This window comes from Wickerhamomyces ciferrii, contig 00270 (genome assembly GCF_000313485.1).
Source record: "Wickerhamomyces ciferrii WGS project CAIF00000000 data, strain NRRL Y-1031 F-60-10, contig 00270, whole genome shotgun sequence".
In the NCBI taxonomy this organism is placed as follows: domain Eukaryota; kingdom Fungi; phylum Ascomycota; class Saccharomycetes; order Phaffomycetales; family Wickerhamomycetaceae; genus Hansenula; species Hansenula ciferrii.
In genome coordinates, this window is record NW_011887470.1 from 107 (window position 1) to 16325 (window position 16219).

Sequence of the window (16219 nt, forward strand, 5' to 3'; positions counted from 1 at the left end):
GTGCATCTCCCAGTTTTCTTCCTAGTAAATCTTTGAGCGACGTGCATATTTTCTCTATATTAAACTATTACCGAGATTTCATCGTGCATGAATATATTCAGTGAAATATAATGAATGAATTGACAAAGAATCAATATACAATATTAGCATATTTGAGCTCAGGAAGTCTCAAGGATTACAACGATACCAATAAAAAGATGTTTTGAGAAATTGAAAAAATTTTAAATCTGAAAGTTTTAATTCTAAACTAGAAATAAAATTATTAAGGTACACTTTATTTCTGAAATGAAAAAATTCATAAAATATACTAAAAGAAATAGCTATAATTCATACTGTATAGAATAAAGAAAAATTCAAAGATCATTTGTATGTATTTTGAAGTCTATCTTCTCACATAAATTTTGGTAAAATTCTTGGATTAAGTTTGTAGATTGAATTTTGGCGGGGATTACATAATCTCTACATGTTAAATACTTAGAAAAAATATAAAGTATTTAAGTTATCTAACTCTTAAGCTCATTATTTAAATGTGTTAGCTTTGTATCAGTTAATATACAGATATATGATATGTAAAATGCTACATAGAGTTCCATTGAGCCCATGTTTCCATAGATGTATGGTGCTTTTAAAGCTAAAGTAGCTACCTAAACTGGATCTTTTAACAACCATATAAATGTATATACATATTATCAATAGAATCACAAAGGATCTATAGTATATATTTGGTTCAAAAGATAGATGGATGGTATGTCTATACATCAGAGGCTGATATGGCCATCAAAAATAAAATAGCCTCAGTTTTAATGGTGGTTTTCCAATAGAGTTTAACATAATGTCTTATTCAATATATCCTTAACAATATAGCATTTAAAGCACAATATTCTATGCTACTGACTTGAGAGAGCATTGTAGGATAAAAGAATATATAAGGCATATAAAAAGTAGGTATCCTAATGTAATAATCCACAACCATTACTCTTAAATAAAGAGGAAGAATTATTGGATTCAAATTAAGCTTTCACCAAGTAATATCAAATTTTGTGCATTATAAGAGCTTCTCTACACCAATTCACCACATAACCTAAGATACATGCAAGCAATAACAATAGTGAGGCTACAGAAGATTTAATTTAACCCATTAATTATCATATTGTTTTGATATAAATGTTGAATATTTCAATTTTACAGATGTGACATTTGATATTTTTGATCTAATAATATTATGGAGAACAGCAGCCACAACCAAGAAAATCTATACTATATTAACCAGATAGCAATATATAGAATCAGAATACATTGATTGATTATATCATGTGCATGTGTATATCTTAAAACAGCATGTAAAATGCTGTAATTCAAACCTCAATCTATACCAAATTTATGTATCACATTACTCCAGATATTGGGATTATTCCAGGACCAAATTGAATGATTGAGCATACGAAATGGAAAATAGACAGTTAAGCCTAAATATCTAAGAGCCCATTTGAAGTATCACCCAGGAAAAAAAAGAGTTTTTGATTGATCTATACCAAATATAATTGAAACCAAATAGTGTATATCATTGAAAAAATGAGATTTACCTAGTGATTATTGCGATCAAAAGACCAAACAAAGATAAAAAAAGACACAATGGTGCCTAATCATATATCCTAATGCTTCTATTTGAACTATAGGCTTTGGTATCAGAAAAAATATAGCTATATTCTCAAAATTGATTGATCACTATACTTAATTCTTCATATGAGTATAAGTGAAGCTTTTAACACACAACATGAACCAAAACTTGAATTTAAGTAGTAAAAAACATGTTGAATTAAACATTATTTGTTATATCTAGCTCTAAAGCACAAAACCTAAGCCCAAATTCTATATTTCATGATACTTAGTGTAATTGAATTATGTAGTGTGGAAATTGAGGGTCTGGGAACCAATATTTTAAAGCCTCTAAAAAGTCATCAAAATACGCAAACTTCATCAAAAAAAGACCACATATGGAAACATAGGTATTCAAACTAACGATAAATTGCTTTCAAAAGGTCATAACTGATGTTTTGAAAGATATTGGGTTTTTAAAGGTCTTATACATTTGAGCTTTAGGGGTCTCATTTATTTCTCCCATACAAAAATTTTTGGGATCGCGAATTTTCCCAAATTTCAGACCATTTTTCCAAATTTTTAAAAAAAGTTGAGACCTCCCAGCCAAAATCGATTCGATTGCATATTTTTTGTTAGGAGCTCGAAAATTTACTATGGGAAAAACAAAAATCTCAGGTGTATGAATTTTGAATATTATTTTTTCATTTCGTATTAATTATCGACGTATTAAATTTTATATTCACTTCAGAATGAAACATCTAAATTTTTATCAAATTTCAAAATTCATTTAAAGTAAAGATCTTCTATACCAAGATATAGTTCATCAAAAACAAAGTATAATCACAATATATTTGACTTATGCTTACTGCAAAATATTTTGTGTAATTACAAGTTTAAATTCTGAGGAAATTACCACAATGATAGACGGTAAGGGACACATTACATTATATAATACATCAGTAAAATTGTATAAAATTAAACGTTATATATATGAGTAGTTAAGTTTCTGAATTTTAAAAAAGGGCTTTATGTAGGTGTAGTAAGCTTCGTGCTAGTATATTCTAGATTTTAATGACGGTCGATTGTGAGTGAACTTGGGATCAAGTAGTTTAAACTTTAATCCGTATGATATTAGCTAACGATTAACTAATAACTACTACCGTAGTCCGCACGTACATAGCTTTTGAATAATCTCGCAGCACAACACACAACACATGTACTATACGAATTTTGATTGGCATTGTTGCAAAAACCTCAAAAGTTATTTAAAGGGCTTTTTAGAATAAAATCGAGTATATTTACGAGTAAACATAATAAAGTATCGTTTATTTAATTATATTTTGATAAGGATTTTAAATATTAAGATTTGATTTCAGTAAAAGTACGACGTACGTAATGTCTAATTTAGCCTCAAGGCGAATGGTATACTACAGAATCTCAAACACCCGATCTTCCACGTTAGTAACGGACTATGTTCTTCTCAAATCAGGCGTTCTAACTTCTTGTGGAAATGTTCCAGAGCAGTCACACGAACACACAAAGACAATCTGTCAGTGAGACCCCTACCTCGTCTTGAACTTTGTGCCTACGAACCTTCAACCCCCTTCTTGATCGTTTCGTATTCGGCTTTTTGAACAAAGTACACAAAATTCACTTCTTCTGCGAAAAAACAAAATTCTGGCTAGAAAATACCACTGTGGTGTGCGGGTGCGGAAAGCTGGGTCGTCGCGAATTACTATTGCAGGGAAAAAATCCAAAACTTTGGTAGGCATTCTCAAATTAAAGGGAAAAAAGCTCAAAACAAAAAAAATAGACAATCGAAACAAGAGAGTACAGCTTTGGCGCTATCGTGTTAAGATTTATTTGAACTTCAACAATTGATTGATTTATCCCAAGGACAATCAGCCATAGAAATATACCGTGGGTGACTTACAATGGCTCCATTACTGCCCTCTGAAAGTACGGCCTATTCAGTAACACTCCCTGAACGGTCTGAAGATGATCGTTTAAATTTAAATGTGAGAACTGGTGCTGCTTCAACTTTCACAAAATCAACTGTTGTAGTACATGGTGGACTTACTACAGGATTACAACTATCATCTATCACCATTCCAGAAATTGAATTGAAATTGGAAGAGCTAGAAGAAAATGATTGGAATAAATTATTATCAAATGAAATTTTTTATTTAAATATTATAACAAGAAAGTGGGTTAGACTTGATACTGATGATACAAAACAACGTCCAAAACCAAGATTATTCCACTCAATTGCTTTCCATAAAAACTCGTTATTCTTATTCGGTGGATTAGTTTATGATGAAGGAGAGAATCAACTAGTCCCAACCAATGATTTATGGGAATTTAATACTGACCTGAAACAATGGAATTGTATTGATAATGGTTCTCGTTCAGGTGCTGTGAATAGATATGATTTGACTTTATTGAATACAGAATATATCTCACCAGAAGACCATCAGCCACATGATGCATTGATCATTGCTGGTGGTAGAAGTGACTTGAATCAAGAATTGAACCATATTACAGTTTATGACTTGGAACAAAAAAAATACGTTAACAACTCTGAAATGGACCTTAATCTTAATGAATTGAAACCAGAAAGAAGGATTAGTGATAATACTGAAGTTGACCCAAGAATCCTTAAAGATAGTGATAAAACCAAAATAACAGCTACAACTGAGCATAATTTTATCATTTCAGGTACAACTAATATAGAAAATAATAATTCCACTGCAGCAGATGACAGTCTATTTATTTATTCCTCAAATTATCCACATAGTTTTTCGAATCCTTTGGTTTCATTACCAATATCACCAAGTGGTTCAGGTATAAGATCAGATTTACATCACACCATCAAACATAATTCAAATGCAGTCCCTTGTGATTTGAGATATCCATCTGGTGGTATTTTTGGATCAAATATCTTGGTATCTGGTAATAGTATTGAAAAAAATGAGTATCAAGTTTTCTCATATAATAGACCTTCTAAAAAATGGACAAAATTGAGTATTGATTCTAAAAAGAAAGCTACTGAAATTTATTTATGGAAATGTTTTGCATGGCCATCACATCATAAAGTTTTATTACTAGGCTCTGGTATAATTCCAAAAGATCTTGTCCATCCTACTGTTCAATATTTCGATTTGATGGTTACTGTTGGTTTACCAATCACAAATATTTATCATGCATCTGCTGTCCCACAAATTGAAAATAGAAGATCTACGGGTCCAAAATCTACATCAACAATGAAAGAAAATACATCATTTGAAGCTTATTCCAAATATGCAGCACCAAGTACAAAAATATCTTCTATTAGATCTGTTTTTCCAAATTATGCTGTTGCTTTAGGAAGAAACGCGTTTGAACGTTATGGTGCTTCATTAGCAGATTTTGAATTCATTAGTGCTGATGGTGAAAAAATCAATGTACCAATCATGTTATTGAGAAAAAGATGGGGTAGATGCTTTGATATGTTATTAGCTAAAGCATACGCAAGAGCTGTTTATAAACTTGAAAATCAACAACAAGAAAACAGTGAAGGTAATTCAAGTGATACAAACTCAATGAATTCAGGATCAGTAGGAGCTACTGCAAATAAAAAATCAATGATGGTATTCAATAAAGGAACAGGAAACACAAGAGATGATAGAGATGTACCTAAGTTTAGAACTCCATTTCAAGATGCGAGATCAACACCACCAGCTTCAGCTCAACAAAGTTTGGCTCCTAACTCAAGAAAGGCATCAGTTGTCTCTGCTACAAGTAATTTATCTACAAGAACAGATTCAACAGATAATAATTCATTTACTCCAAATTTGAACTTCTCTAATTTACCTCCACAACCTCCAATTCCCAATGAACCTTTACCAGCTTTCGAGAAAACACCAAGAAGTTCCAATGCACCAACCCCATTGACACCTTTGAACAGAAATCCAAGTGGAAGTCCATTTACAAACTCACCAAGAGGTTCAGTTTCAGGTCCTACAGGAGCTGGTTCAGCTCCACCTCCCTTGGCAGCTTCAACAAGTCGTACTAAGTTGAAAGATGAAGTTAAGACACCATTACAGAACTTTAAGAAAAGAGATAACTCAAGATCTTCTAGTGTTTATACTACAGGTCGTGGGGATGATACTTCTTCAATCGCAGATACTTTTGAATCTTTGAATATTGATTCTGGAGATGATAGTAAGCTCTTACTAGAACCATTATTGATTCCAAGATCATTATATTTACCATTTGCTACAAGTACTGTTCAAGCTGTCGCTGAATTTTTATTCACGGGTCAATTAGGTGATAAATGGTTGTTTCAACCAACTACACTAGATTCTATGTTGATTGCTAAATTTTATGAAATTCCATTATTGTATGATCTGATCTCAGAAGTTTTATATGCCACAATTGGTAAAAAGGAAGAATCATTGATTAAAGAATATGGTGCATTCGTTACTGATTATCAAAATAAATTGAAATCCATTTTTAGAGAAAATGATTTTAAAATGAATACCTTTTTTGAAGAACATCCACATGTGAGAAAGATTTTTGTTGAAATTGAAAGTTATTTGAACACTGTTGATGATGGTTATCTAAATGTTACACTTCTTAGAAAAGCAAGTAAGGCTTCAACTGTATCTGTCGATAGAGAATCTGATATTTTCAAAAACCCAGAAACAGGTAAAAGAAGATCTTCAATTAGATCAAGAGCTGGTAAATCAAGTTTGTCTAAAGAAGTCAATGTTGATAATGAAGATGACGATATTGAAAATGAAGATGAAAATGAAGATGATGAGGAAGCTCAACAACAACACTCATTATTAGGTAAAGTCAATAGCAGAATTAGTGAAAAGATCAAATTCAATGAAGACTCAATGTCAAGTAAAAGTGCTAAGAAGGTTTCATCCAATTCTGATGATTATGATGATGTTGATCCAATTACGCCATTGAACAAGAACAAAGATCAATCTTCTTCAAGTAATGAACAGTTCAACCCTAAAGTTTCACAAGAATCAAAACGTTCAGAAATATATACTGATGCTAATTCTTCACCATTAAAAGAAGCTAAGGATAATGATTCTTCTCACAAAGTTACTGATGATGAAAGCATTGATCCATTAACCAAAATGGAAAGCCGTGCCACCCATGAATCACACTTATCGTCAGGTAACAAAACTGAATCAGATAATGAAGCTGCAATTCAAGTTCCTGAAGGTCGTTTCCGCATCAAAAAGAATGATCTTAATAGAGTAAAGACCAATGGTTCGACCTCAAGTGATAATGATCATAAACAATCAAGTGATAGTGAAGATGTTGGTGTTGGTTTAGGTTTATTAGATGGTGCTCAATTAAACGAGACTGCTCAAACTCCAAAACCTGCTAATGGGGAATTCATTGATGCATTGCCAGAATCAAGCTTACCGACTTTGGAGTTTATTGCATCGCCAGATTCACCTGCTCCTACTGATCAATTAATTCAAGTTATCTATGAAGTTAGTGCTTTGGCATGTGATATCAAGTTGTTATTACGTGCTGCTAATGCATTGGAAATGTCAAAAGCGTTTTATGGTAGAAAAACTGAACTTTTGAGTGAATTGAATGAATTCAGTTTGAAGCATGAGGAAGCTAGGTTACAAGAAGAACTTGCACAAAGGGAGCTAGAGAAGAAGGAACGTAAATTGAGAGAAGAAGAATCAGCTGCTAAACAAAGAGAAATTGATGCTGCAGTCGCTAAAATTGAAGTTGAAAAGAAGAGATTACAACAAGCCAAAGCTGAAGAAGCCAAAGCTCGTGAGAAAGAAGCTGAAATAGAGAGACAACAACAAAGAATCAAAAGAGCTGAAAGCACAAGTAATTTACAAGGAAGATCCTCCAGGCAGCAAAGTGTTGAGAATGATGAAGAATCAGTTACATCTGGAAGATCCAAAGGTGGCTTAAGATCTGCTTTCCATTCATTCAGATCTTTTTCAAGTATTAGTTTGACAAATTTGAATAATAAAAGACCATCACCATCACCATCTGCTGGTACATCAGATGCGAATAATTCCCAATTTTCCCAACCACCAAGATCACAATCAAGCAATACAACAAGCCAAAGTAAACCTGGAAGCACATCTTCAGACTCTTCAAGTAAATACAAGAGCATCTTTTCAGCTATTTTACCAAAGAGATCACATACATCAAAACAATAATTTTGAATAAGACCAAAATTTAAAGACAAGACAAAAAGCTTACATCTTAAAAGAGGAAATAATTAACATGGCCGGTCCATTTGTTATACCAAAAGCCCTTCTGGTATATAATTCCTTGTATAATAAAATGACACTCTCGATCACTTACCAACCAAACCATTCGATGAACTTAGTAGTTCATAAAGTTGTAGATGTAGCGACCTATTCTCCAGTTCTTGGTTAATATTTAATATGCGGAAAAGTAACGGACTCTAAATAGTTATTTGATTCGAATGCAAAATCACCATAAAACCATAAGCTAAAGCTTGAACTTCATATACGATTAAACTTTTAAAGGTATTTAAGCGTTGTGGTTGGTTGGAACTTAAAAGTAAAAAATGTTGGGTAGATACTAGAGACTGTTAAAGGCATCATTTCTGTAAAACTATACAGGATCCAGGTACAGAAAAAATTCAGATATGTGACAATTCTTGAGAAATCTCGATTGAAAGCTAATTAACACAATAGTACCAGGGCTTTAATCTTGACTTTCCATAGTGAAGTACATATTATAGAGGAAAGGAACATAATTGGGCTTGAGGTACAAAGTTCAACAATATATAATTTTCAGTTCATTAATCCCCTTCACGATTTCGAATCACTATAGATCTAATATAGCGCTTGAATGCTTACCGTGGTTAGACGCCAAATTGTCCAAGATATGAGTTCAATGTTTCAGATCACTTAACTTCTGATTGTATAACATTTCATTGCAATATGATACACAGTTCTACATAATTAGAAGGGTAATCTGCACTTAATGGTTACAACTTACCAGTCCAATTATAGATTGCATATATATTGTTGTAACCGAGAATTTAATGGATCAATTAAAAATGATCAAGGTTGGCAGTAGGCAGTAGGTGCTAGGTACGTAGCATGGTACTGTACTTACAAATTACTAGCCTTTAGGTATATTAGGTGGTCAACTTACGTAAATGTTTTTATTGAAGCATGGATATTGGAGGATTTGAGGAAACGCATCGAGTCTTAATTATAAGCTGGTTTAAGACAGCGAACGTATCACTAACTTCTTGACGAATAGATTTGTACGGTTAAGGATGTTGAAACTTAAAACTCGACATGGATTAATCTAAATTGTGACTTAAAAAGATATTTTAATACGGAGCGAAAATTCATGAAGAATGCTAATTTAAATCACGGTGGTTTCCCGAAATGTATAAATTAGTATACGCTATTAGCCTCCAACAAAGTCGATTTCAGTGTTCTGGAATCTGGACCCAAGCTCTATCATTAAAATTTTAAAATCATAGTCGTGACTCGTAAAATCTAGAGTAGTATACCTATACCTATAATACTTCCTAGTACTTGAAACTACTGTCGGTTGAAACGTTTTACGCACATAAACGTATCAAATTTGTGCCAATTGATCTGAATTCTGATTCAAATCCAGAAACAACAACTCACGAGTCACGAGTCACGACGTCACGACTCACGAGAAATAAATGCTAGAGTGGATTTTCAGAGTATTTAAAATTTAGATATTTTATTAAGCGAGATGGCACTTGGACGGACATTACATCGAGTTGATTCGATATTAGCACACGATTAGATATGATTATAGGTAGGCTCGAGAGTCGAGAGTCAAAGGCTGAAATATATCAAAAGGGTAAAGTTGATGATTCAATTAACACCAGCCAATACGATTCAATTTTGTCTCTAGCTTATTGTATCACACAGTGTGCACAGTGTACCACCTCAAGTTTATCATTAATTGTTAAAATTATCTCAACAGCTAATGATGATGAATTTCAGGTTAGATAGTTATAAAGAAATAAAGGTTAAGCAAACCCGCTTGAAAGCCTCATTACAGTGAATTTTGAAACGAAGTTAAGAATGGAACCTAGTCACGTCAATATGCTATTAATAACAGTTGAATCAATACGGTGAGTCGGTGACCACTGACTAGTTACATTCGACTATCAAGCCACAAGCGAACAAAGTAACTCTTTTATGATAATGTATCTCATCAGTTTCAACTTAACGTGCTATATAACCTTCAAATATAGTGAACCGTTCTTTTGTTGCTTCATCTTGAAACTTATAGGCACAGCTGTTCAGAGTTAACGTCTGACTAAATTTAAGCTCGAGATACTTTTACCCACTGCCTACAAGATGAGCCCGAGTAGGCAGGCCCCTGGGGAGTATCTTAAGGGACGAGGTCCCTGTAGAAGGAACAGGAAACTAAAGGGATCGATTTTCAGTGGTACGAAAAAAAACTTTCTTTGACGTACAGAAGGTGGCATTTCATGCTCAGCCTAATTCCTGGGAGAGTGAGACGCACACCAAACTTCTGCATTCTACTTTTTTGCGCAAACGGCAAGGGCGATTAATTAATTTCGAAATATTCTTCAAATAGCGGAAGAATCGGCCTTAATAAAGTAATCAAAAGAAATTCATATTTGCGCAAAATCAATATTCATAACTTCTAACTTCTATCTTCAGTGCAAATTTGCGAAATCTCATATAAATCATGCTATGATGTCAGTACTACGTAGTGTCTATATATAATTCATTAATTAAACTGGAAGGATCTGGATTCTGGAAGCTTTGAAATTGAATTGCTACAATATGCAATTGGCTTTATAGTTTGTCAATCAATTATAGCATTAGAATTTAGTAGGATCAAGAATTCCAACTAATTGCGTTATTGATGTTCAGTGTTTATCTTAGACAGATTTCTGTTCTCTGATCGAGCGTGCCATGCAAGCTGGGAATCGCGATGCTTAAGCTTTGAAGGTTGACTCGCTTATACCATTGAAAAATCATGGTGATCTCTAGAATGTCTAATTGTTAGAATGTTAACAACGTTGAGTCCTTGCGCACTATATTACTGGATTAGACGCAATACTTTCTTCTATGCTTCAGTTCAAGTTGTTTCCGAGTCAATGCTTTCAAAAACGAATTGGAATTTGAAACTATATTTACACACGATAGCACGGCTTAATATACTGAATTGTACGACGTAGTAATTTGTAAATACTGGTCGACTCTCCAGCTTATAGCAACCCCATGAGACGAGACTTTAAAGTTAGTAGATATAGCTTATGAATCAAGTGCTGACAGCTATATATGTATAGCACGACGTCGACTTGAATCGATGTTTTAAACGTCGCGAATTTTCCAAAATTCGCCATGATCACACGCGTCCTATAGATGTTGATTTTTAGATTGATTGTGGAATCTGGATCATATACAATCAATTTATTTATTCTCGAATTATTAATCAGCACAAATACTTACATAAAATGTATAATACGTAGCTAATGTTACCCATACTTCTAACTTTAAATTAAACATATATATAGAACCTCTTTCTTTCTTTCTGAACTTGGTAACTTCCGCAGGCCATTGATATAATCGATCAGTTCTAGTATTTTACGATAATATGGATACACTCAATCAACTCTCGATTTTCGTCAAGTCTCATAGAATCAGAGAGAGTTGGTCAAACTTGCGTTAGATTAGTATTTATCTAAAGAATACGTGTTTGACCGTTTGACCGTTGACGGTTGACCTTTAAAGTTTAGATAATATATAGATATCAAGCTCTCGATAATCATCTAGTACTAGCTTGAAAGTTGAGACCAGTGTCCATTATCCACCATTATAACGCTCAATCATGATACCTTTGAAGACTCCGCACTCTCTAGTAGCGCTCCATTATATCTTAATATAACGGGTGTTTTTGGCTTGACACACCAGTAATGTGATATGTAGCTAAATATTGTAGATTAATAACGAGCCATACTAGTAATATACAAGTCTAGTTTTAGAGTTTTAATATAAGAGTCTTTGATCTGGAGCAGTTGTTATTTGACGATCGCAGCTAGCAGGTTGTGTTATTTTGACTGTTGTTTACGGACATAGTTGAACAATAGTAGCTAGATAATCAAAATGCGTATAAAATTTAGACTATTAAGTTTTAACATATCATAAATATTTGTACAAATTGAATGCGTAGTTGGTACGTTGGTACTGTACTATCAAAATTAGGTTATTCAAGCTAATTCAGCATGTTTCCTGTGTATTTGTTGCAGTTACCAACTGATTTGAAAAAACGTCGAACAGTTTTTTTTGGTTCCTATGTACAGATGATGTACTTGAATCCAGACTTCATGTATTAAATTTCTAATCCAAGTTTAAAGCTCATATAAGAATACGTGATTTGAAATACCGTGAAACTTGTAAAAACAACATGAATTCGGGATTCAATATCAATAATCAAAGTTCTATATCTTACAACTTACAAGCTTTTCATATTTTAATTTCCCACTTGGAGTTTAGATCATAGATGTGGTTTTTTTCTTTTCCTGTACTTTTCATGTAGTGAAGTTTTTGTTGCTTCAAATCGACGGAGAAGTGCTTCCCCTACCTTAAATTCAATCTTCCTTTACACTGCACAAGCGAGATGATTATCCGTGCTGGGATTCAACTTCAATAAGCTGAAGCACACAAGCATAAAACGCACTATTTAATCGAGCAGTTGAAAAAAAATTTAGTATGGGATTCGGGAACTCTTGTGATCAATTAAGCAAGTTGTAAGTTGTAACTTGTTAATCGTGATTCGTGATCCTCAGGAACCTTTAGTTACGTAGTTACGTATGTACTAGCTGATTTATAATCGGTTTAATGTTACTGGGAATGAAAAACAACGTTTAACATCTGTTCAGTTAGTACACTGTTCAATGAAGCTTCTAGACGCTTTAAAACCAATCTAAACCTAGTCAAGAACATAACATGCCAATTTCATACTTTACTTTAAGGTATATCAGACTCTATTGAGTCTTGAGTAGTACCACACATGACATGAACTATGAATATCTGACATATAGTTAGATCAAAAAGTCAAATAACATTTGAAACCTTAATATTCATCATTTCACATATTTTGAGGGAACAATTAATACCCCTGTGTATTTTCCCATGGACCGTAGTTTGTAACATAGTATAGATGAAACAGTTTCATCTCGTTCAATTAACATATGACTGGACTTTATGAGTTCAAATGCAAAGTTCCTTAATACTCAAAGTCGACTCCCAAATCCTCTATAGTAGTAACACGTACACGGTACCTACTCTTCAAAGCGAAAGGTTCAATCTAGGTTTACAACGTTTTTAACATAGTTTAAGTTGATTCAGGTAGGTAAAAATTTAAGTTATGAAATAATACTTGAATACACGCGAAATAACCTTGAGTCACGAAACTAAACATGATGACCTGCGCGACTGTTCGAGATATGGTTACGACTTTTAAGTTTTGACTATTAGGTTTTAGCCTCTATTATAAATCAAATCCCCTTTACGAACAGCATGAGTTTAAGACCTTCCATGTGGATGAAGCTTTGACCATCTTTGAGATGAAACATGAATACCTGTTTAACGGTGAAACAAAGTTAAAAAAGATGATTTCATTGTGATTGAAATTGAAACTTTAGTTTATATCATATATGGTTAAAGTACGGTAATTTCGATTTTAGAACGCGCAAAATCCAAACTTGCAGGGAAAATGCAAAACTTTTTTAAAAAATCTCTATAGAAACAACTTCTATAAAATGTAACATTTCTTTTGAAACCTTTTTGCATCATGCAGTAAACCCGCTTTTTTATGATTTAAATCCCGGTCAACCTTTGAAAATTGTGCAACTTGCTAACAATGCTGGCCTTAACACAAGAAGCTTTCGCCAAATTGCCTTAATTAGTAGTTATGTTTAGCACCATGTACTTGAAATGGCTTCGCCCCTGACACAAATTGCGCAAAATTTAAGCCAATGCTCAAATACTGCGCAAACATAACGTACATTTCATATTATGCAAAAGTTACGTTAGTCGTAAAAACCACCATAAATAAATTTAATAAAAGGAAAAAGTTAGAAACTTGAGATTATTTAAAATTCATAAATAAAACTAGTTTGAATTCTCAATTTGATGTTTTCATCTTTAAAATATTTCAATTCTTTGATTTATTTTCTTTACAATTATCAATAGTTATTGATTATTCAAATCAAGTACTTATAGTCTCATTACAGATTAACACATAAAAGACAGCACGGTCCGGTTAATTTAAGATCCTGCCGTCCAGATTTTTTTGCAAAAGCTAGAAAAAGATTGTCCCTTTTCACGCCAAAGAGCCCGAACAGTGAACAGTGTACGTCTTGAAGATTTGCTTAACCTGTGAGATTGATTTCCAAGCGGTAACGTTCACATACCAGTCGTATTAGTTAAGTGTTATTTCATTCTCATACATTAGAATCTGATTGAAATTTATCAAAACTAAAAAAAAAACATCAACACATTTTGAATTTGATTTTGTATCCAGCAAAATTCAACAACTTTATCTGAACCAACAATTCAATAACCAAGTTCCTTATCCATCAGTTCTTTGCCTCAAGGTCCACTTGCTATTCCTATTTTGAACTTTCCCTTGTTGCTACTCTGCCTTACCTTTCCATTGAGTTTTTGAAACCAGCGTCAAATTAGAAAAGTTTCAAATCGAACATAAGAATTAGCATTGTTGAAAAAAGGATAAGAAAGACGTTTCAAAGTGATTATCATATTAGACATTGGTACATCCATTAGATATATTCATCACCAAGATTCTTTCAAAGTCAAGTATTGTTTCATTTCATTACAAAGTTAAATCAACAAAATCTACAATTTTGATCAACAATCACTTATACAAAAAATCTATAAACAATGAATAACAATTTTGTTGGCGCTTCAACTACCGCCCCAGGCATGAATAACTATTCTCAACCATACAATACTTATCAACAATCTCGTCCCCAACCTGGTCAACCATCTCAACAACAAAGTCCAAATCAACAACAAGCTGTTGCTCAAACTGGTGCCCAACAACAAGGGATCAACAGAGCTACTGCTCCTTATTACAACCAATATGACCAACAGCAACAACTTGGCCAACAGCAACAGCTTTATGGTGCCAACTATGGTCAACCAGGATTACAACAATATCAACAACAGCCCAACTATTATCAACAAACATCAGGTACGTCAACAGGTCAACAACCTCAAAGCAACTTGAACCAATATGGTGTTCCTCAATACAATCAATCATTCGTAAACTCATATAATCAAGGTGTACCAGGTTACCAAGCTGCTACAACTGCTTCTTATGGCTATCCTGGGTCATACCCAGCTCAACAACAAGTTGGTACAGCTCAATTCAATCCAAATGATACAAATTCTCCTTATAAAGCTAATACCCAAGTGAATCCATCAGTTCAAACTTCTGGTTCAAATATTAATATGGCAAATATCAGAGGTGGGTTACAATCTGCTACAGCACCACCATTAATTGATCCAAATCAAGTTCCTCAACGTCCGAAATTAACTACAACTTATTGGGAAGATGAAAACACAGTTTGTTATCAAGTTGAAAGTAGAGGTATTTCAGTCTCAAGACGTGAAGATACAAATTTCATTAATGGTACCAAATTGTTAAATGTTGCAGGTATGACTAGAGGTAGAAGAGATGGTATTTTAAAATCTGAAAAAGTTCGTTACGTTGTTAAAATTGGTGCCATGAACCTTAAAGGTGTTTGGATTCCTTTTGAAAGAGCTTTAGAATTAGCAAGAAATGAAGGTATAGTAGATTTATTATATCCATTATTTGTTAAAGATATTAAAGAATTATACCAAGGCCCTCAATACTCAGGTGGTTTAACCGCTGCTGCTAACAGTAATCCAAAAAACATCGTACCAGTTCAAGTTACAAATACAACATATACCCCAAGTGCTTATGCCACTAGAGAGAAAAAATTGAATCAAACTTCAACTCCAAAGGCTGAAGATGATAAGAAATCTCAAACTCAACAAACTCCAAACATAACTTCAACTGCTACTGCAAATCCAACCATTGGAGCTACATCAACAAATCCAAATCAATATCCAACTGCAACTTCACAACCCCAACAATTACCTTATGGTGCTTATTCTGGTGCTACAGCTTATCCATATTCTAACCAATACTCTTATGCTCAACCTCAAGCTGGCGCAATTGTTGATCCATCTGGTGCTTCATCAGCTCAACCTTATCCACAAGGTGCCGGTTATTACGGTTATCAACAACCCGTTGGCCAAACTGATGGTTCAGTACCAGCTTCAAATTTAGATTCTGACAAAAAGGTAGATGGTGAAGATAAAAAATAGTTTAATTACTGACTATTAGACTATTTGACTATTCTTTATCGGTTTTGATTAATATGTTCATTTTTTTTAATTAATTATAATTATGCTACTGGTTTATTAAGGTTTTGGGATATGAAGTTTAACGATTTGAAGATTTAATGTTTTTTATATTACTATTATATTATAAGAGGTTTTTTTCCATTATTTAC

The 16219-nt window shown here is 33.3% G+C and overlaps 2 protein-coding genes across 2 annotated transcripts; both read left to right on the plus strand.

Annotated features, from left to right (window-relative positions):
- Positions 1-3533: 3533 nt before the first annotated feature.
- Positions 3534-7799, plus strand: MDS3 (Mds3p; the record flags this gene model as incomplete). Its single annotated transcript, XM_011273082.1, has 1 exon — positions 3534-7799. The coding sequence occupies one exon, from the start codon at positions 3534-3536 to the stop codon at positions 7797-7799; it is 4266 nt and encodes a 1421-aa protein (XP_011271384.1).
- A 6756-nt stretch (positions 7800-14555) lies between these two features.
- Positions 14556-16031, plus strand: BN7_6356 (KilA-N domain-containing protein; the record flags this gene model as incomplete). Its single annotated transcript, XM_011273083.1, has 1 exon — positions 14556-16031. The coding sequence occupies one exon, from the start codon at positions 14556-14558 to the stop codon at positions 16029-16031; it is 1476 nt and encodes a 491-aa protein (XP_011271385.1).
- Between the last annotated feature and the right edge of the window lie 188 nt (positions 16032-16219).